Here is a 22,474-nt window from a genome sequence, read left to right as displayed (position 1 = left end):
CAGCTCAGATCATGATCCCAGAGTCCCACATTGGATTCCCTGCTCAGCACAGAGCGGGCTTCTCCCTCTGTCCCTCCCCCCCCCTACTTGTGCACATGAGCTCTCTCTGACAAATAAATAAATAGACTCTTAAAAAAAAAAAAAAAAAGGAGATCAAAATAAGGTAAAGCCTGGAGATTCCCATAGGTACATTTTCTCCCCAGCCACATAAGACCTTTCAATCCATTTTCTATGTGGAAATCGACTATCTAACCAGATTAACCAGAGGTTGAAGCATAATTTTGGTAGGAAAGATGTGGTCTTAGAAAACAGCCTGTATACATAAAACCCAGCACAGCTACTGCCTCTGAGGGGACAGCAAAGGAACTGGAACCAAAGGCACTATTAAAGTAGAATTCAGCTATACCAATACAATTCTATTCCTTAGGGGAAAAAAGAAAAAAAATCCTGGAAATAAACATGACCGAATGTAATATGGGTGCTTGTTATATTATCTTTTCATACTCACCTGAATATTTTAAATTTCTAGACCCAAAAAAAGGAAAAAACAAAATCAGCCTTTCCTTACTTAAAATTTCTCCTCTAAAAAATAAAAATAAAAACTAATGATATGAATAACAGACTACATGCATCATCTATGTAGAAAATCCAATGGAATAGGCCAAAACAAAAACAAAAACAAAAACACAAACACAAAACAGAACCTCTTGGAACTAATAAGCGATTATAGTAAGGTTGCAGAACACCAGGTTAAAATACAAAAATCAATTGCTTTCCTGTATATAAGAAATGAACACAGAATTTTAAATTAAATACAAAATACCATTTACATTAGCAACCCCAAAAATGAAATACTTTGGTATAAATCTAACAAAATAAGTACAAGATCTATATGAGGAAAACTACAAGATTTTGATAAATGAAATTAAAGAACTAAATATATGGAAAGTTGTTCTAAGTTCATGGACAGAAAGATTCACTTTTGACAAGAATTCAGTTCTTCCCAAATTCATCTATAGATTCAAATGCAATCCCAATCTAAATCCCAGCAAATTATCTTGTGGAAATGTACAAACTGATTCTAAAGGTTATATAATGGTGCAAAAAGTTTAGCCAACAGAATACTGAAGGAGAAGAATAAAGTTGGAGGACTAACACTACCCAACTTCAAGACTTACTATAAAGTTACAATAATCAAGACAGTATTGTATTAGTGAAAAGAACAGGCAACAGATCAATAGAACAAAATAAAGATTTCAGAAATAAGGACGCCTGGATGGCTAAGCTGGTTAAGCATCTGCCTTTGGCTCAGGTCATGATCCCAGGGTCCTGGGATCGAATCCTACACTGGGCTCCTTGCTCAACATGGAGCCTGCTTTTCCCTCTGCCTGTTGCTCCCCCTGCTTGTGCTCTCTCTCTCTCTGACAGGTAAGAAAATAAAATCCTTAAAAAAAAAAAAAAAAGATTTCAGAAATAGACCCACATAAACATGATCAACTGATCTCTGACAAAAGGGAAATTCAATACAATGAAGGAAAGATATTCTTTTCAACAAATGGTATTGGAACAACTGGGTATCCACATGGAAAAAAATAAATTTAGACACAGATCTTATAGACTTCATATAAATTAACTCAGAATGGATCACAGAATTAAATATAAAACACAGAAGTATAAAATCCCTCAAGGATAACATAGGAAAAAGCGTAGATGAGCTTGAGTATGGAGATGATTTTTAGATAAAACACCAAAGGCATGATCCACGAAGAAATAACTGATAAGCTGGACATCATTAAAATTAAAAAGTTTTTCCCTATGAAAAATGTTAAGAGAATGGGATAACAAGCCACAGACTGGGAGGAAATGTTTTCAAAAGACAAATCTGATAAAGGACTATTACCCAAAATATATAAAGAACTCTTAGACCTCAACAATAACAAATAATTTGATTTAAAAATGGGTCGAAGGCCTTAACAGACACTTCATTAAAGAAAATATGCAGATGACAAATAAGCATATTATGAAAAGATGTTCCACATTATATGGTATCAGAGAACTGAAAATAAAAACAAGATACCACTACACATATTACAATGGCCAAAATTCAAAAGCTGACAACACTAAATGTTGATGAAGATGAGGAGCAAGAACAACTCTGGTTCACTGCTAGTGATAATACAAAATGGTACAACTACTCTGGAAGACAAGTTTGGCAATTTTCTACAAAACTAAACACACACACACACCATGGGATCCAGCAATTGCACTCCTTAATATTTATCCAAAAGGGTTAAAAACGTATGCCCATACAAAAACCTGCACACAGATATTTATAACAGCTTTATTCATAACAGACCAAACTTGGAAGTAACCAAGATGTCCATCAGTAGGTGAATGGAATAACTGTGGGGCATCCAGACAATGGATTAGTCAGCACTAAGAGAAATGAACTATCATGCCATAAGAAAGCATGGGGAAAACTTAAATGTATATTAAGAGGAAGACACTAATCTAAAAAGGCTGCATACTGTATGATTCCAACTATCTAACATTCTGGAAAAGGCAAAACTATGGAGACAGTAAAAAGAGCAGTGGTTACCAGGGGTGGGGAGCTGGGAAGAGACGAATAGGGGAACACAGAGGACTCTTAGGACAGTAAAATTACTCTTTAAGATTTTCTGATGAATCCGTGTCATTGTACCTTTGTCCAAACCCCCAGAATGTACAACTCCAAGAAAGAACCCTATGTAAACTATGAACAATGGGTGCTATGACATGTCAGTGCAGGCTCATCCTTAGTGACAAATGTACCAGTCTGGTGAGTGATGTTAATAATGGGGACGCTATGCATGTGTGGGGGCGGGCTGATGGGAAATCTCTGTATCTTCCTCTCAACCTAGCTGTGCCCCTAAAACTGCTCTAAAAAATTAAGTTAGAAACAACAGGGACTGACTAGTGTACCACTGTGACCACAATGAATTGCTTCGGCATGCCCGCAATGAATGGTTTCACAGATATGCATGAACTCTGCTGAGTTTTTTTTTTCTCATGTATGTGTTGTTTCATTCATCATTATTTCCCTACGAGGCACAAAACAGGTAGACAATAAATAATTACTGAACGAATGAGTGAGTCATCAATTGAATGATGAATGATGAGTTGAGAAAATAATACTGGGCCATCGTTATCAGTGAAACCTTCCAATTCATTTTCTCCTTTATCTTAAGAGTGCCATAGTAGGGTTCATGATTTCTGTTTTAAAATCTCTAGTTCACGTTTGTGTTTTCTGAGGGTCAGCAAGTTATTTCTTTTCTGAGGTTCTCTTGGTGGTGGCTAGTTCGACTATTGCCTACACATGCTCAGTGGGGACCCTCGTGATTGTTCAGCACTCAGAGCTCATAATAAGATATCTAGACTGCCTGTGTTTCCGTGTTTCTAATCCAGGATAGTAAATGGTCTGTTTCCTGAAGTATTCATTACTGTTTTGGATTTCCGTTAACAGCAGATTCTTAAACAGCAGATTCTTCAGGGACAGAACTCTTTTTCTCATATTCATTACAGGGCTTTAGTTGAGTTTCTTTACATTATTTAATTCCTTTTTTTTTTTTAGTCGACTCAATGAATTGTAGTCAACACAATGTTCCATTAGTTTCAGGTGCACCGCAGAGCGATTCAACAACTACAACTTCGTACTGTATGCTATGCTCTCCGCAAGTGTAGCCACTGACACCATACAACACAATGATGATACCATGGACTGTATTCCCTATGCTGTACTTTTTATCCTCATGACTTATTCATTCCAGAACAGGAAGCCTGAACCTCCCACTCTCCTTCACCCATTTTGCCTGTCTCCCACTCCCACCCCATCCCAATTCCCCGCAACCATCAGTTTGTTCTCTGTATTATGGGTTCTCTGTATTTATGGGTCTGTCTCTGCTTTTGTTTATCAGATTCTACATGTAAGTGAAATCCTATGGTATTCTTCTTTTTTCTTTTCTTTTATATTATGTTCAGTTAGCCACTGCACAATCCATCATTAGTTTTTGATGTAGAGTTCAATGATTCATTAGTTGCATATAATACCCAGTGCTCATCACAGTACATGTCCTCCTTAATACCCATCAACCAGCCTATGGTATTTTTCTTTCTTTGTCTTTCACTTAGCATAATACCCTCTAGACCCACCCATGTTATTGTAAATGGCAAGACTTCATTCTTGTTCATAGCTGAGTAATATTCTAATATACATTAACTTTATTAAGTCCCAATCGAAAGTCCACAAAGCAGGAGCCCCTAGGTGGCTCAGTGGGTTAAGCGTCCGACTCTTGGTTTTGGCGCAACCTATGGTCTCGTGGTCATGGGATCAAGACCCATGCTGGACTCTGTGCTCAGTGCAGAGTCTGCTTCAGATTCTTTCTCCATCCTCCTCTGCCCCTCCCCACTTATGCTCTCTCTCAAAATATAAAATCTCAAACAAACAAAACCTTTTTTAAAAGTCCACAAAGCAATACTATTTCTACCTTTCTCTCTCTCTCTTATACACACACAATCTATCTTTCAAAAATGTCACACATAGAGAAGTTTCCCCCAAGAGCAACACCCTATCCAGCAGAAAACTCAGCAGATACAATAATCAGAGATCCAGGACTGCATATATAACTAAACAGCTAGCTCACTGTTGCTTTACAGAACTTTGCTTTGCTTTACAGAAAAATGGTATTCGATGACTGCTTCCTGATGAAATGTGACACATCCCACCTAGCATTTCACTTTAAAATGAAGAATAGTTTTCTCAAAAGTGCTAAGCTGGGTGCTACAAAGAGCGACATCCCCCGTAGTTCCAGCATGATGAGGACATGGCCAAGAGCCAACCACAGTGTCAACATCAAATGGATATGGGTTCAAATCCTGAATCTTTCGCATTCTAGCTATGTAACAATGTGAAAATTATGCAACCTCTGTGAGCCTGACCTTTCACATACATGTAAATGTGGTGGGAAGATCTACTTCCCAAGGACTTGGTGACAATTAAAAGTTTCTTTCCTGGCCTGAAATAGGCAATCCATGTTGGCTCTCTTTCACCTCCCAATGGAATGGACAATGACTACTTAAGCCAGAACTCTCAAGACATTGAAAAATAGCACCACAGATATATTAGGCAGACAGCTTATCTCCCCCATGCCCAAATGCAGAGACTGGACATTTTCAGATTTGTGCACAAGTGCTAACTGGACCCGTGTTGTACTGGGCCTCTTGCTTTAAATATTTCATGCCATTTCTACGAACGGATTATTCCTATTTTATGGATGTGGAAATCACTTAATCCAAAGTTTATACTGCTACTAAATGAGAAATCTGGGACCTAAATCCATTTTGTGTGACTCCAGGAGCCATGCACCTAACCACTGAGCACACCATGGCTCCACTGATATTAAAGGTAAACAAAGATGGAAATTCTAGAATCACTTTTGGGGGCAATTGCATCAATAGAGGCCTTCATGTCAACATACTATTTTCCTCATGGGAAAACTAAACTGTTTCTTATTTTCAAGCTCGAAATCTAAGTTGAATACACAAATTTGGTTAGAATTTATCTTGGCCACAGTGAATACTTGGCAGTTAATAGCTACAGTCTGACATTGAACTGCACTTGCTGTATCACTTATGAAAATGTCGTCAACACTGGGCTACAGAGCTTCCAATCGACCATGCCAGGAAAAGATATTTGTTTTGCATCTGCTCATTTTCTTTGCCAAGTAGAAAAGCAATTATCTGTGCCAATACAAAACACAACAGCTGCTTGGACACAATACACATAAGAAGAAATGATTATTTTAATCAGAAACCAGAAATCAAAATTATATCAAACTTAGCATACTGAATGCATAATAGGAAGGGATTATCACCTCTGTGACGTTTCCATTAATTTCTATTCTTTAGAAGCAAATCATAAATCAAAAGGCATAAATCAATTAACAGGTGTGGATAAATGGCAGAGCCTCTCCCTACCACGGGCAAATGCACTCTTAAGGCTCCTGCTAACTGATCTTAAATATAAGAATTCTTCCAAAATTACAAAAACGTGTAGAAAAAATTTTATAAGGTACAATCTTTACAGATAAAGAGAAAATATGGAGCTTTCCCAGATATGCAGGATTCAAATATGTTAAAAATCCCAGAATTACTGCTTTGTCATTCTCAAAAGTATACAAATAATGTCACATGGCTTGAGTTTTTTAATCTTCACTCAAAAATTATGCTCCATCCAGCTTTATGCTGAGACTTCTCGTATGCGTGATCCAAAAACAAGACAAGCTTGCCCCGCACCTGTTGTTGCCCTTCCTTAGGCGGGAGTCAAAGTCCCCTGGCATCTCTCCCAAACTCCTCTGTGACAGGCTCCTGCCAACCTTCTCAGTCTCATCTCCCGCTACTCGAGTCCTGAGCTGCTTGTTACACACACACACGAACACGCAGACACACGTGCACACACACACATACGCTCCGCAGGTGCGTGCTGCCACGTTCTCCCTCACGCTGTACCTTCTGCCTGGAGAGCCGTCCTGCCTTCTTCAGTTCACTGGCTCACCTGTGACGACGCGGCTCACATCAGATTTCCCAAGCCAACATGCTATGCGGCCCTGCGTATCCCTCCTTCGGTGTGCAGGTTATCTAACTGCACTTACCACCACAGATGACCTTATCTATCTGTACGATCTCTCTTCTGGGCTGTAAGCACATCGACGCTGGGCCAATCAGTCCCCCTTTTGGGACTCTGCAGTCAGGACCCAGTGAATCTGGCCCCTCTTCTGCGGAACTGAGCTGGGAGGCTGTGTGAAGCTAGGACTGAGGCAGTTCTGCACTGAACAAAATAAGAAAAGCTAGTCTTTAAAAAGAGGTGAAAAGGAAAACAACATGGATTTTGTTTTTTAAAAAACAAGAGATCACAAAGCCCCAAAGAGGCAGAAAATAAATCTGCTGACTTTGCCAGTATTCGTGTCCCTAACAAGCCCAGGCTCAATTTCCATGCTGAGGTACTGGTATATTCCAGTGTGTCCTCCTAACAAATGCCTCAAATTGCTGAAGCAAGTTTTCAATGTTCTTTGCAAGCAAATGATCCCGAAGACATTTTTGTACCAAGTGTTTAATAAATGTTTATTAATGAAATGAGTCAACAAACTGCCTCTGCATAGTTAGCAGCAGGAGTCAGCTTCCAAAGGCATGGCACTGATTACAACTAGGACAACTGAAGGCAAAATCTGGTCTTTTCCCATATTGAGAGTTTTCATCAAGACATCCGACTTAAGTTCTAAAGACTTCGGGTCATCAAGAATTCAAGACGGAAAAGGAAATGACAAAATGCACATTAGCAAAATGTCCTCCACTGTCCATTTATATACTCCCAAGAGCCCCACATGAGGGTCATTTCTCCGTGTCGTCTCCTGTCACAGTCAACCCCCTTCCAACTGCACACATGTCCATGGAAGACACAGAGAGGAACAACGACAGCATAGTCTCATAAGGGTCTGGTCAAAACAGGCCTCACAGAGAGTATCACATGACTGGAAACCAGTCCACCCTGTCTCCCTTGTGTTGTGTCACAGGTAAGAAAAACAAAAATCCATGGGAGTAAAGTAACTGGCCCAAGGACCCCAATAAATCAGAATCAGAGTGAACCCAGTTTTCCCACAAACCAGGCCAAGGCTCCTTACACTACCCAGAGGTGCCTCTCATTTCTTTACATACACAGTCCATCCTGGGAAATAACTCTTCCTTTTCCAAACAAATAAGCAAAAAAACCTATTAGCAACCCTACATTGTTGAGACTTTTCACAAACAGCAAAGAGGGACAATGATGACAGTTTCAGTGTTCAGGACATCATGTTCTCTTGAACCAATAGTTCTCAACTATTATTATACCTGTATTTTCTGCTTAAAAATAACTGGAGATTGGCACTCGATCTCAATTTATCTGAAAGGTTTACCTAACCTTTGCAGCTGTAAATTACACACCATAAAGAAGAGAGAAACAAGTTGTAATGAGGATAAACACACAGCCTTTCACTGACTGCATGAAAACCCAAACTGTAATTAAACAGATGACTTATTTATGTTTAATTTATTTTTCATTTTTAATTTTTTTAAGTAATCTCCACATCCAATGTGGGACACGAACCCACAACCCTGAGATCATGAATTTCACCCTCCACTGACTGAGCCAGCCAGGTGCCCCCAGGCAACTTTTTAAAATCAAAAACATTCACTGTAATTACAGTACAGATCATAATTCTTTTCACAAAGTCATATTCCTTTTACACTGACAAAGAAAAATTACTTAAAGAGCTAAATGCAAAGTATGAAAAACAATCTATGATAAAGACTTAAATGTCAGGAACCCAAAGCTCTACCACTCAAAAGCTGAAATATATTATTTATTTAATTAGGGACTGAGGGTATGTCTCGCTCTTAACATGAGACAAACATACTTCCTCCTCCCCTCCGTCCAGCTCTGGCTGGTTGTTTGGGTTTGTTTGTTTGTTTGTTTTTCCAAATTATGATATATTAATTGCCTTCATTCCCTAAAAATCCATACTTATGTTCCATTTAAACACTTTACCAATACTTTTAGAGGTTAAATCATTACAAGCAAATCTTTAAAGCCAGCCTTCTCATGGAGACTGCTGCTTTGGGTGATTTCAAAATCAATACGTATTTTCTACATTATATATAAAGTAATAAAGATCATAGTTTGAAAAACATGAACGGCATTAGAAATTCACAAATCTACAACATGAAACACGTATTCCTATATGGCTACCTGATCACCTACCTAAAAAACTGATAAATTAAGTCTTTGTTATTTTTTTCAACCTAATGATTTATTTACTAGAGCAATGTTTTATCCTGTAGTAATTCTAAAAAAATAAAAACTCAATTTTAAAAAGTCAACTGTTAGTCTCAAAAACTAAGAATAGCTCTAAACACATCTCTGAGACAATTCATAATGAGCATGGTATTCATCAGTCAAGAATTGGTGTTAACACGAGAATTCTATCATCCTGCTAAACTTCAGTGAACTTTCCATGAGAGGTACAGGAATGTTTTTCTTGAATAATCATTTCCCTTTAAACTATTGTAAACTCATGAAAAAAGAGAAGACAACTAAATATCACAAGGAAACATCAAGACTATCCCATTTTCTTTCATAAATGTGAATGTGCTAAAAAGATTTCTAAACAATAATTCTTCCACATTGGCTTTCGCATAAAACAAGCAAGAGGGGGAGGAGAAGCAAAATCCTAGCACTATCATTAATGAAAAGCTATTTTAATGAAAAGCTATTTTAAGCTCTTTTCCTACATGAACTCATTCATTCCTCACAATAACCTCATGGGGTAGGTATCGGCAGGACTGCCACCTACCCACAAGGGAACGGCAGACACAGACAGATGAAGTAATTGGCCAAAGACTATATACATGGTAAGAAGTGGAACAGAATTCAAACCTGGGCACTCTGGTCTGAGCCCTGGTCCTTGTACATTGTCTCCCTCATAGGTTTTCCTAGGAATGAAAATTGTAAGCTGCTCATAAAACCTGTGACCTGATCTCTGGCAGATGGTTAAGTGCACACTCCATGGGAGTGACTGTGGTTGACACTGATTTTGAAAAACACTGTGCTTGCCTCTAACAAGGGAATTTTCAAATCATTTGTATTTCCACAATTTCCACTCACAAGGTCCCTCCAAATACATTATATGTTAATAAAAAAAAATTTTTAAGTCCCTCCAAACTCTTCTTGAATTAAAAAAAAAGTTTTTCTCAAGTATGTACATTTTTAAGATTCTCTTACATTCACACTACAAAACATATGACCAGATCAAAACATGTGGCAGATGATTTTCAGGACAAGCTGAAAATCCCACCCAATTACCTGCAGCCACCACGAACGGATCGCCGGGCATCGCACGAGGTTCCTGTGAGTTATTTACATACACCTCGAGTGTTTACAATGTTAAGATGCACTGATACTGCTATTAGAAACACTCTATAACCTCTCGGCAGGCTAACACTTAGAAAGATAAAGAGAAAAAAATTATTAAGCTGGATGTCAGTAGCATTAACAAAAAGAGCAAAGAAAGCAGCAAACTCCCTAAACATCCTAAGAGCCCTTGCTGTGTGCGGAGTAAGAAAGGAGAGCTGTTTGGTGGCCTGGAGGCCACCCAGCCTCTTAAGCACACAGGACAGAGGTGAAGAGCTCCATACAGGGGCTGGTGAGGGGTTGGAAAAGCAGGAGGCCTGGGATCCTCTTCTATGAAGAGCTTATTGTGGCAATGACAAAACTGCATGCCAACCAGAAATGCCTACGTTCTGATAGTTTTCTCTTTCAACATATGTCCCTGTGCATCCAGTTGGAAAGCAGATGCCTAAGCTTGATTGCTCTACACTGAGAAAGGAAAGAACTTATCATCCACTGACTGAAATTCCCAGGGGATCGAAGATTGCCAAGAATCAGTACCCAATCAAGATTCAACAGAATGAACCAGGGGCTGTCAGCAGTTAGGAGCTCTACCAACTGCCATCCATAAATTAAAAGGAATTTTGCCTCCTTAGCATGTGATTTATTTGGAAGAAGCTTTTAGTGCTATGTTCTGAATGAATCCAAGGAACACTTTACTGAAATGATCCATTTTAGTGCAGAGCTCAGTTCAAGAACCAAAGCAGATTACAATAAGCTTTCAGACAAACTCATCAAGATAATTCCTGCCTCACCACATACTCTAGATCTGGTTCAAAAAGAATGATCTCGCTCAAAACTAATGGTTAGGAAACAGCAAGAAGAAAAAAACAATTCTTTTCTAGTTCTCTACCCACACAAGAGAATACTTTCCTGGTAAGTTCCATATTTCGGAAAAGCTGCTTACTCTAAAAGAATCTGAAAGCCCAGCTTGGGTAAATCGATCCTACTAATGAAATTAAAGGTACATTAATGATAGTATCGCAATAAACACACTTCCTAATTAAGAAATCTGACAACACAGACTTAAAAATAACTTAATTTATGTTTTAATATTTTTTAATAATTTAACCTCTTTTTAAAAATTTATTTATTTGATAGACAGAGATCACAAGTAGGCAGTGAGGTAGGCAGAGAGAAAGAGAAGAGTAAGCAGCTGAGCAGAGAGCCCAATGCGGGGCTCGATCCCAAGATCCTGGGATTACTACCTGAGCCGAAGGCAGAGACTTTAACCCACTGAGCCACCCAGGCGCCCCATTTCAATGTTTTTAAAAGAAATTTCTCACCCTTTCCATCATTCCTCTAGCAAAATACCACCATTTGTTCACCTTCCCAGTAAAATATTTCTTTCTGTACAGGAAGACAAATGCCTAGAGCAATCACTCACCTCCTTTCTCCAGTGCCTAACATTCACTAAGCATGTCTGCAGTTCACCAACATCCAAAAGGAGCACACAGTCTTAGCAAAAGCTATGGTCAGATTGCTATGTTAAAAGGAAATTGACAAACTATGAAAAAGCTCAGGGTATATGGGACAAAAGTCAGAAGAAGTATCATTGGGATATTGTGCCCATAGGATAGGTTGGTAGTGGACAATTACACAGTTGTTGCATAATATATAATTTTAACAATAATTATGCTGGCTGGTTTGGTTAGTGTCTTTATAAAATGCAGCCTAAGAGTCATTGCTTTCCTGGATCCCTCCAACCCATCATGTGCCTCCCTGAAGTAAGTCATAATGATCTGGAAGCAGCCATCCAAGAACAACTAAAAGACCAAAGAATTTACACCACTGAGGAAGAGAGAAAAATTCTCTAGCAAAATGTGGCCCAGTTCATCTTTAAACAAAGCAAAGTGGAAAAAAATGATAAATAGCAACTAAAGAGAATCTGCAATCTCTTTATAATAAAATCTTACTTAATATCTACTTTCATGAGGTGATCTGTATTCTTAACATGGATTCATTTGAGGTTCACACTTGCATTATGAGATAAAAAAGTAGGGGAGGGGATTTATTATTACGAGCCCCCAAACTTCGCCTGGAACTGCTGGATGATTTTCCATGTAGACCTATTAGTTAACGCCACATCTCTTTCACACAGTCATTTAATTTTTTTTTAAAGATTTTATTTTTAAGTAATCTCCACACCCAATGTGGGGCTCGAACTTACAGCCCCAAGATCAAGAGCCACATGTCTTCCTGACTAAGGCAGCCAGGCACCCCTGGGCATTTCATTTTGGAAAGCAGCAGCTGAATGAGACTAGAAATGGCTCATCTGAAACCAGTCAACAGAAAAGGTGTGTAAAACTGGGGTAAGAGGGGATACAAAAGACAGCCCAGTTACTAGCCAGTAATAAAAGCTTCCAACAGATTCTTTTTCTATCACTTGCAAATCACACTTCGCTAGCTCACAAAGTTCCTCTCAAAGCTGAGACTATTAATAATGATCTGCAACACACTTGCCCTATTCACAGGATCATATGTGTGGATGAAAGTACAAAATCCCACCTCAGGAGTTTAATCTGCACAGCATTTCTTACTTTGGGGGAAAAGAGTGTAATGCAAGGTCTAAGAAATCCAGCATTAAAACGACACTTAAAAGATCAGTTACCCATTCCGCAAGTGAAGGTCAAAATATTTATATGCCTCCCTAAGTCCCCTGAATTTAATTACCTCACAAATTCACTTTAGTGCCAAAATGTTCTCCAGTCCTAAACCTCTTAGTTTCTTGATTTGCATACCTATGGGTAAGGTATTTACAAGAAAAACTTTTAAGACCCAATGAAGTGAAAAAAATTCTAACCACTACATTGCCCACAAAGGTAGAAAATGAGCTCATTTTAAATAAAAATACCATGATCATCATCCAGACAAGTTCCATGATGGCACGGCTGAATTTGCTTCACCACCATATTCCTCACACCAAAAATGGTATTGGGCACATAGTAGGTGCTCAGTAAATACTCTTAAATGAAGGACCCCTGACAGATCCAGCTGAAAAAAACGAGGAAATGACCAAGAACTTATTGAGTCAAGAACTGTTCTTCAATGCCTATTGTGATCATTGTCATTTAAAAATGAAATCAATCAAGTATACACATGAAAAGTTGACTATACATAGTTATATATAAATGTTGCTATGAGTTCTGAAGGTAAGAATTCACTGACCATTCCAATGTGAAAAAGAAAATGTACCTACGTGTGAATGAATTTAACATAATAAAGAAGATAAGGGAAGAAATATTTACATACAAAACATTCCTCAATTCACATGGAGTAATTCAGTAAAACACAGTATCAGCTGAAATCTTATCTGATCCAAAGCATGTACCCAAAGTGTGAGGTTTCTTATTGCACTTTTCTACCCATGAGTCAATCACCAACTCATGCAGAAAAACGGGCAACTGAATAAATGCAGTAGGGTCTTTTTTTTTCCTGGGTTGGGATTTTTCCCTATGTGTAGTAACTTCTGAAAACAGTTTACATTATAGTGTTCAGCCTAATTTTTTGTCAGACTAATGCCATCCATGCAGTACAAATGTGTACTAGCAAACAGGCTCGAAGTTCAATCAAAGAACATAAAAGAAAACCCATCCCACACAAACGCCTCATGCCCTGCCTGCACCCTGTAGGTTCACTATTTTCATGATGCAGCCTGCTGTCCAGAAACCCACACAGGAATGAGAATAACATGAAACTAGCAATCCAGACAAGGCCGGCTGCCATGCGCTCACCGGCCACCTGTGTGCCTGGCTCCTACCTATCTGCATCTTACCTGTGCTATTGCTCTTGGTCCTGACAAACAAGTGGAGAGGAAAGGGTTATTCCTACTGCTTTCCCCATTTGCAGATGGGGAAACATAGGTTGAAGGAGATCATAGATCATGTCTTTGTAGAAGCCGTGACTTAAACATGGTCTCGAGACCTTAGGAACTAGGACAGCACAACTTGTTGGACTTTTATTTGCTTTACCTGACCAGCTTCTGACAAAAATTCATGCACCATTTTCCAAAAATAATTTTAACACTAATCAAATGTATACTCAAAAATATAATACCTTTCCTTTCAAAAGAGGGAAAACTTATGACAACTTTCCAAAGGAAGGAAAATAAATGGTCCATCTTGCCCATTAACATGGTAACTTAGTAACACTCTGACCCAGTTTCAGCTGTGCTGTATACTGCTCTTCAGACACCATTGTTTCTAAAATAAATACCCTGGTGTTCAGGGTTTTTAAAAAAAAAAATGTAACCTACAAGGGAATGTCATCTGATTGAATGTGTTAGCCCCAAACCCCATCAGAGCAAGTCAAAAGGTGCTTCATCGACAGTCTAAGAACGACTGCAAGAATCCTTCCACCACCTGAGAGTTCAACAGAGAAGTTAGCTCCACATCAAATGACACAGGTGTCCTGCCTCCTCCCCTAAGCCAAGTCCTCGCCTGGGACCCTGGACTTGCAGAAGATGACGATTTTAAATTTTTTGGAATTCTGCAGACCAGTTATTAAGTACAGCCATTACTGAAAATGAAACTGAAAATGTTAAAAATCATATTAAAAGCAAAGGTGATAATCACTCAAAGCTCATCACTTCCTAATTTAGTTTACTTCGTTTTACTACTAACTCTGTGGGCTATGAGGCAGTGGAAATACTGCACAGTGTTGGGCTCTAACACATCTCCCCGACAACGCCATGGTCAAGGGTGTCACATCTGTAGCCTGAAATGAGCCAGGGCAGGAGTATTTATAGGAAATCGGCAAACACAGCATTCCCCTGGTATTCCTAATTCATCCCATCCCTTTCTGCTGCCATGTCTTCCATCCCTCCTCCCTACAATTTGTCAAACAGAATGACAAGGCTTGTAACAAGAACTTACCCACATGCACACACATCCATCAAACTTAAAATAAGAATGAAAACAAAAACCTAACACACCTCCAGATAGCATCCTTTTCCACCATTCCTTCATTTATTTCAAAGATTTATTTATTTGAGAGTGAGTGGGCAAGCCCATTTAAAAGACTGATTTATTCATTCGAGAGTGAGCAAGCGAGGGAGAGGGAGAATCCTGAAGCAGACTGCCCACCGAGTGTGGAGCCCAACACAGGGCTTGATTTCTTGGCCCTGAGATCATGACCCTGAAACTGAAACCAGGAGTCAGACACTTAACCGACTGAACCACCCAGGCACCCCTCCATCATTCCTTCATTATCAAATTTACTGAAAATGTTCTTTCTGCGTTTAATTCCAACACTTTCTTCCCATCGAGTCATTAATTTAGCCATTTCACAAATATCTGAGCAACAATTAGCCAGACACTATGAAAGTAACTGGGGATATGAATGTGAGTAAAGTCTAATGTGGTCCTTTCTTCATGAGAGTCACATGTTGAAGCCACCTTGAAAGTCTCCAATATTCTATTAATTGCTCTTCTTTCTCCTCCTTGACCTTTTTTTCTTTCTTTCTATTTTTGTTTTTGCTCTGTTTTGTTTTGTTTTTTAAGATTTCACTTATTTGAAAGAGAGAGAATGAGAGAGGGACATTCAGAGGGAGAAGCAGACTCCCCGCTGAACAGGGAGCCCAATACAGGACTCGATCCTGAGACTCCAGGATCATGACCTGAGTCGAAGGCAGTCCCTTAACCAACTGAGCCACCCAGGTGCCCTTCCTCCTTGGCCTTTCTTTAACAATTTACAATTTCCCTAAATTCTCTGTCTTCTTTTCCTCCATAAAAAAGTCAAGATTTCCCCAATGATATAGGACTCTCTCTTATCTCTTTTTCCTTCCACAGGAATTTCATACATTTCTGTGATTTCATCCTCCCCCAACTCTCAGAAAACCTACTCTCCCCTAGCCTTTCCATCTCAGTAACTGGTACCACCACCCACGCAACTGTTGAAGCCAGAAACCCCCAAATCCTCATTTCCTGCCTTTCCCTTATTCTTCTTACCTCTCCCCTTCATCCCAAGTATCAGCAAGTCCTGCAGGACCTATATCCAAAAGATGTCCCAAATCTAACACAGTCCTTGTAATCCTTGGCCAAGACCTTGTTTGTTCACTCAGTCTGTATAAAAGTCTCCAAACCCTCCTCCTGCTTTATTCTTGCCCCCTTACATCAAGCACTACAAAGAAGCTAGTGAACATTTTAAAAAAGAAATGTGATCATTTCTCTCCACACTTAAAACAAACAAGAAACCTCTAAAGTCTTCATTCTCCACCCAGAATAAAATCCAAACTTAATTTTATGGCCAACAGGGCCTTCCATTATCTGGGCCTGGCCACTCCCTGACCTCACCTCTTCCAGCTCCCACTTGCTCATTAGCCCAAGTCTGGAACCTTCTGCCCAGATCTTTCCAGGTCTTTGCAGGACTAGCTCCTCCTGTCATTACAAGGATTCTGGAGGCCTTCCGTGACCAACCAACCCCAATTAGGCCAGGCCAGGCCCGCCCATCACTCTCTATCACACCGTTCATTCCTTGCTGGTAATTTAGAGTCTGTCTTCTTCTATTGGAAAGGAAGCTACACAAGAGTTCGGACCTTGTCCTCCTTATTTACCAGGACATCCCTGGTGCCTAGAACAGTGCCTGACACTTGACAGATGTTCAGTAGCAATGTTGCTGAGTGAATGAATGAATGAATGAATGAAGCAAGATCCAAAAACACAGATGAAAGTGGGAATAACTGAAAACCAAGACTCTGAAATCAGTTTTCTGGGACCGCACAGAGGACTAAGAACTGGAATCTGAAGTGGTAAAATGTTAACAGGATAAATCTCATTTCCATCTTCATTAAATTCTGACTTGCCCGTGGTTCAAACTATTTTAGACACAACCTAATTTAGTGAAGGGATCTGTTCTGATCTCTGTTAATTTTCATTGCTGGGTCAAAACATTTTTTAAAAGAAAACTACATGCTTTAGAAAAGCTTATGCTGTACCCCCAAAAACATTTCTGAGAAGCAGAGTCCCTAGGTTTCCTCCCACAGTTGTGCTGTAATAAATTCCTGTCATACCCAGAGAGTAGGGCGGAAGAGGGAGCAGGGAGCAGGGGAACTTAGCGTGCGCTCCTCCCACATACTCTCAGGGCGCCTGCTCTTCCATGCAAGGCTTTTCCTCAGGGACACAGTCAAGTGTCTGTCCTGCCCAACTTCGGCTTCTCAGACCCACACCCCACCCAGTGCTTCCAAATCAAGGCCCAGAGTGGGGCAGCTACTTGCTGCTTCCAGCGACTCCTGTCTTACCTCATCTAATACAGGGAAATGGAAGAATGAAGAGGAATAGGAGGGAGGGAAAGGGGGGGGCTAACGAAACACTCACTGGGTACTTTACTTCTCCTGCCCAATCCTGCTACACCAGGTGGTGCTGGAGTGTGAAATGGCCCTGGGGAGCCCCATCAGTACCTCATCATGGACCACACGGCTCGAGGAGACACTAGGAATCCACTGCTCTTGGGTTCTGGTGGCGATGGGGAGTGGCAGCCACCCCAAGCTCCTCGGTGAGGAAATCGCTGTTGCTTTCCATTCTCCCGGTGAGGGTGCGCAGGCAGCGAGGAGGGCTGAGGGCTCGCAGGCTGCTGTGGGCTGCGCTGATGGATGACCCCATTGCTCCTAATTGTGTATGTGGCAGTGAGGGGAGAGAAAGTCAAACAGAATGACAAGGCTTGCAACAAGAAGTAACAGTTCCCTGGCCCACCCCCAAGTCCCGTTCTCTGGGGACTCAAGTTCCCAGACTTTTAGTCCGGGGACTTGAGTGTAACAGGGGTCATGACCCTTTTGAAAATCCTCAAGACTTTTAGGCTTTTTGTTTCTGGTATATATCACCAGGTTTTAAAAAGAACACAATTATAACATTGTTTTTTTTTTAAATTTTAGGACTTAGGTTTACTTACTACTATAGAATACTAGGTTTCAGTCTCTCTTACATGGTCGCCAACACACACACACACATGCATACACACACACACATACACACTCACACAGCCTCTTCTTCACCCCTCATCCTCCAGATAGATTTCTTTCAAAATATTTGGTCGAAGTGGTATTCGGGATTTACATAATTATGATCTTATGAAATATCATTCATAGCTGATCCGTCCAATGTACCTTGGTTACATTTTCTTTCATGAATCCTCTGAAATAGAATTCATAACCATCAAATGGGCAAAAATTAAAGCGTCTGACACTACCAAGTGAGGTCCAAAATGTGGAGCAAAGCCAAGGGGATTCTCAGACATTACTGCAATTGTTTCAAGAGCAATGCTTCAGTAGAGGACGCGATGAACATGCGTCTATCCGTGGTTCCAGCAACTCCCCTTCTATGCCTGAGAGAAACCCACATGTATTTGCACACACACACACACACACACACACACACAAAATCCATTGCAGCATAGTTTACAATAGCAAAAATGGTGCAAATAACCTAAAATCCCAATCCAGAAAAGCAGATAAATAAATTGTGCTATTTAAATACTGTACAACAATTAAACTGAATGTACTAGAGCTACACATACCCATGATGTACCTCACAGTCCTAATGTTAAATGAAAAGCAAATGATACTACTGACTTAAAAGTTTGAAAATATGTTAAAAATACACTATTTGATACTCATTGGTATATACCTATTAAGTAATGGCATAAAAATAATCATAGAAATGAAAGGTGACGAATGCAGGATGGTGGTTACTCTCAGAGAAAGAGGTTAGGGACTGGAGTCAGGGAATGTTATTCTCTGCATGTTGGAAATGATATCCAAATTCTTAGAAAAGAAATAAAAGTACAAAGAAACTTAACTCTTAGGAGCTGATCTTTCACTGAAAATATTTCGTCCTAACAGTGATGTCAAATCAAAGAAATCCCACTCCATTCCTTAAAATTTAGGAATAAATTGTCCTTCACGTAGAAGGGCTTCCAACATTCGTTTTTGTTACTATTTCTTTCCTGCCGCCTGAATCGTATGATAGAAGACCTTGAGAACAACCTAACGCCAAGATGTTTATTCTAAATGAACAGATAAAGTGGGAAGACAGCCCTAAGAGTTTGTGCAAAACTGCATGTGTATATATTATACTGGGAAAAGGAGACACGATTCCATGAGATTTTCAAAAGGGTCATGACCCCCATTACACTCAGGACGCCTGAGCTGATCTCATGGTACAAATGTGAGCCCAGGCCTTGGGCAGCAGATGTCCTAGAGGAGGTCTCTAGGTCCCTGCTCTGTGTTCTGTCCACAGAGGCAAAGGTACTCAGGGGCAAGTCTGTGGCTCCCAGAGTCACACAGACAGGGATCCAAATCCTGGCTCCCCCTGGGATTCGATGATTCTGGAGAGGTCACTTCCTGTGATTCTGTTTTCTCCTCTACTAAACGAGGCTAACAGTTATTCTGAGCATTAAGTGACTTCCTGCCTATAAATGGTGTGGCACAGTGCCTGGCATGTGGCCAGGACTCAGGAGATCTTAACCGTTATTGGCCAGGTCTCTGGTACATGCTCTCCGTTCTGACCCCTGTGCACAACTATAATCAGTTTCTCGTGTGATGACTCATACAATGTCTATCTCCCCCCACTATTTGTATGCCCCTGGAGGGTGGAAATCTCTCTCGTTCTTGGCCAGGCACAGAATGAATATGTGTTGAATGGGTGGACAAAAGGATGAAGGAAAGAACGAATGTCTCCCCTTAGGAAGAGCTGCTGCTTATGAGAGCCAAAAGTGACCAAAAAACGAAGCAGGGACTACAAGCTGTGCAACTTCTAAGCAACATATCAGCGGTATGATTGCCACCCCCCACCCCAGAACTTCCAGTGGTTTAGTATTCTGAAGGTCAGGAACAATTCTTAAAGAAATAATAGGGACAATTATCCCTTCTGAAAAAAGCTTGGCTCAACAGTGACCAGATGAAGCAGAGAGCAGTACAGAGGCAACGGTGCGCTGCAGAGTCCCAAGACCAGAGCAGACACGACTTCAAGGATGAGGTTCACATGGCTCTGGACTGGACCACAGGGGAGGCTCTCCAGTCAGTCATCGCATCCTCCTGCCATCAGCAAGGTAAAGCAGAAAGGGCTCAGGACTCAGCTACAGAGGAGGCGAGAAGGAAGTGTGAACAGGAAGGGTTGCTAGGTCATTCTGCAAAAAGTAACGCCAGCATCGCCATCCCTCCTATTAGTTGAGAGGATAGAGAGGCAAGGCATTCTCACAGAAGCCAAGGGGAAGTCCTCCGGCTCACAGCTTTCTCGGCATGAACTTAGGTCAAAATGATAACCGAGCTCCTTCCTTTTACACGCCTCTGAGATTTACAGAGAGCCAACAGAGCACTAAAGTCTATTTAAATTATCTCTAAGCACGCCCAGGCAGGAAGGTGATCAGAATTTAATGACTCATCTCAGCTTGTTGCCACTCAATAACACTGCTCTTATCTTTATGTCAAGGAGTATAAAGAGCTAGGGAATGGAATAGAAAGGCAGGATTTTTTTTTTTTAAAGCTAAAATTCTTCATGGGATGAAGCAGAAGAGTAAATCAACCATGTTTTTTAAAAGTTCAAAAGTAAGGGCCTTATAATTACCGAAAAATGGGGTCTGCATGGCAAATTGTTATTAGTAATTATAGAGTTGACAGAGGGAGAAAAATATAGTATGTGCTTCAACTTTTAATATGACATAGAATTCTTGCCATCTATAGTCCACAGGATATAATGAATATGCTTAAACTCTTTAAGTGAAAATAGGCTACTAAATAAACTTGACCTTTAATTTGAATGTAACATGTGAGTACTCCTGTATGGTGTAGACAGACTGGCCTTTTGTGGGAATTCCAAAACAAGACATCAAAAACTCTTAGGTAACAGCATCACCCCTAGAACAAGTAACCAGACCCAACTTAGCAGTGTTTTTTGGGATGTGCTCATCTGAATGCACAGATTCAAGGCAAGCTGTTAAGAAACAGTTACCATTTGCAACCACTTCTCTCTATGAATAGGATTTCTCAATAGTATGCAACCAAAACAATCTACCAACATAAACATAAACATAACATAGATACTTTCCAATTCCAAATTTGAGGCTCACAAAATCCTTATAGCCCTCATTGATTTTTATAAAGTATGAGGAGTTTGAACATACCTAATGCATTTATCTTAATAAAACAAACCTTATTAATTTACAGTGTAAGATGAGGTTATGTTTAACAAAATGTTATACTTTTTTTTTTTTTAACTGAAAGTTTGAAAGCTATTGATTCAAGTAATTCTTCTCTGCACATGCACTGCTTGGTATCGAAACTTTAAAATGACTTACGATTTCTCTTGCTTGTGAGACAGGGAAAAGAGATCATAAACCAAGCACACTCCAAACACCGTGATGCCTGTCTCTTTGACCAGCATCGCGCAGGTCCCCAGAAACAAACTGAGCAGCAAGAAGAAGGGAGAAGTGGTGGGAGGGAAACATTCCCCAACATGATGCTGGTCCACACTCCTGGAAAACAAGATCAAGACTGAGAAATACCAACTCTTTTATAGATTAACTTTTTTTTTTTTTTAAGATATTATTTACTTATTTGTCAGAGAGAGAGTGTAAAAGCAGGCAGAGTGGCAGGGAGAGGCAGAGAGAGAAGCAGGCTTCCCACTGAGCGAGAAGCCCGATGTGGGACTCAATCCCAGGATGCTGGGATCATGACTTGAGCCAAAGGCAGCGGCTCAACCCACTGAGCCACCCAGGCGTCCCGAGAAATACCAACTCTTAAAAATAAGATTTAACAATCAATTTCACTGTATTCTAAGTAAGCAGGTGAACAAAGATTTCTTCACAAATATTCCTCACAGAATTATTTAAAGTCACAAACATGAAAAAGAGTGAATGCCCAACAACACTGAACTTGGTTACTTAAATTAAGGTGCATATAAATTATGGTAAAATATGGCATATAATAAATGGACACTAAAAAACCACTTAAAATGCTACCATAGAGATACAGTTAGTGGCATGAAGGATGTTTAAGTGAATATATTTTAAGTGAACAATACAGGTTACTAAGCCATATGCATCAACTCTGGTCCAGGTTCCCTGGGTTCCAATTACAGCTTTGCAGCTAATTAACTGGGTATTATGGGACAGGTTACTCTGCCTCTCTGTGCCTCAGTTCCCTCCTGTATTAAACAGGATCCCAGTGTTGTAGGCAGAATTAAATAAATGACTTAGTACACGTGAAGTGGTTAACCTCATTATTACTACTTTGGTGAAGGTGTTTTATATGCTTCTGTACATAAATCAGTCAGTGGACACAGGTACGTATACCAAAATACAATCCTCATTTTTCTCTGCGATGAAAATACAGATGTTTTGGGCTTTCTCTTTTCTTCTGGTTAATTGGTATTTTAAAATTTATTTTCCAAGGGGATGTATTAGGTAATTTTTTTTTCCCTCAGTATAATTTCCAGTGGGGATTTCCAAAGAGCCTTTTTTCACCTTACA

General features: G+C 40.0%; 1 protein-coding gene across 1 annotated transcript in view; it reads right to left on the bottom strand.

Annotated features, from left to right (window-relative positions):
• TMTC1 (transmembrane O-mannosyltransferase targeting cadherins 1) overlaps positions 1-22,474 on the bottom strand; it is a 267,805-nt gene that overhangs the window by 211,615 nt on the left and 33,716 nt on the right. The window contains exons 4-5 of the mRNA XM_046012428.1: positions 21,302-21,478; positions 17,412-17,618 (exon numbers count right to left, since the gene is read on the bottom strand). Coding sequence (XP_045868384.1) covers positions 17,412-17,618; positions 21,302-21,478 — 384 coding nt within the window. The remainder of the gene's footprint in view (positions 1-17,411; positions 17,619-21,301; positions 21,479-22,474) is intronic.

Source organism: Meles meles, chromosome 7, assembly GCF_922984935.1.
Source record: "Meles meles chromosome 7, mMelMel3.1 paternal haplotype, whole genome shotgun sequence".
In the NCBI taxonomy this organism is placed as follows: Eukaryota; Metazoa; Chordata; class Mammalia; order Carnivora; family Mustelidae; genus Meles; species Meles meles.
Note: the sequence above shows the minus strand (reverse complement) of the source record. Positions and strands in the feature narration are given on the sequence as shown.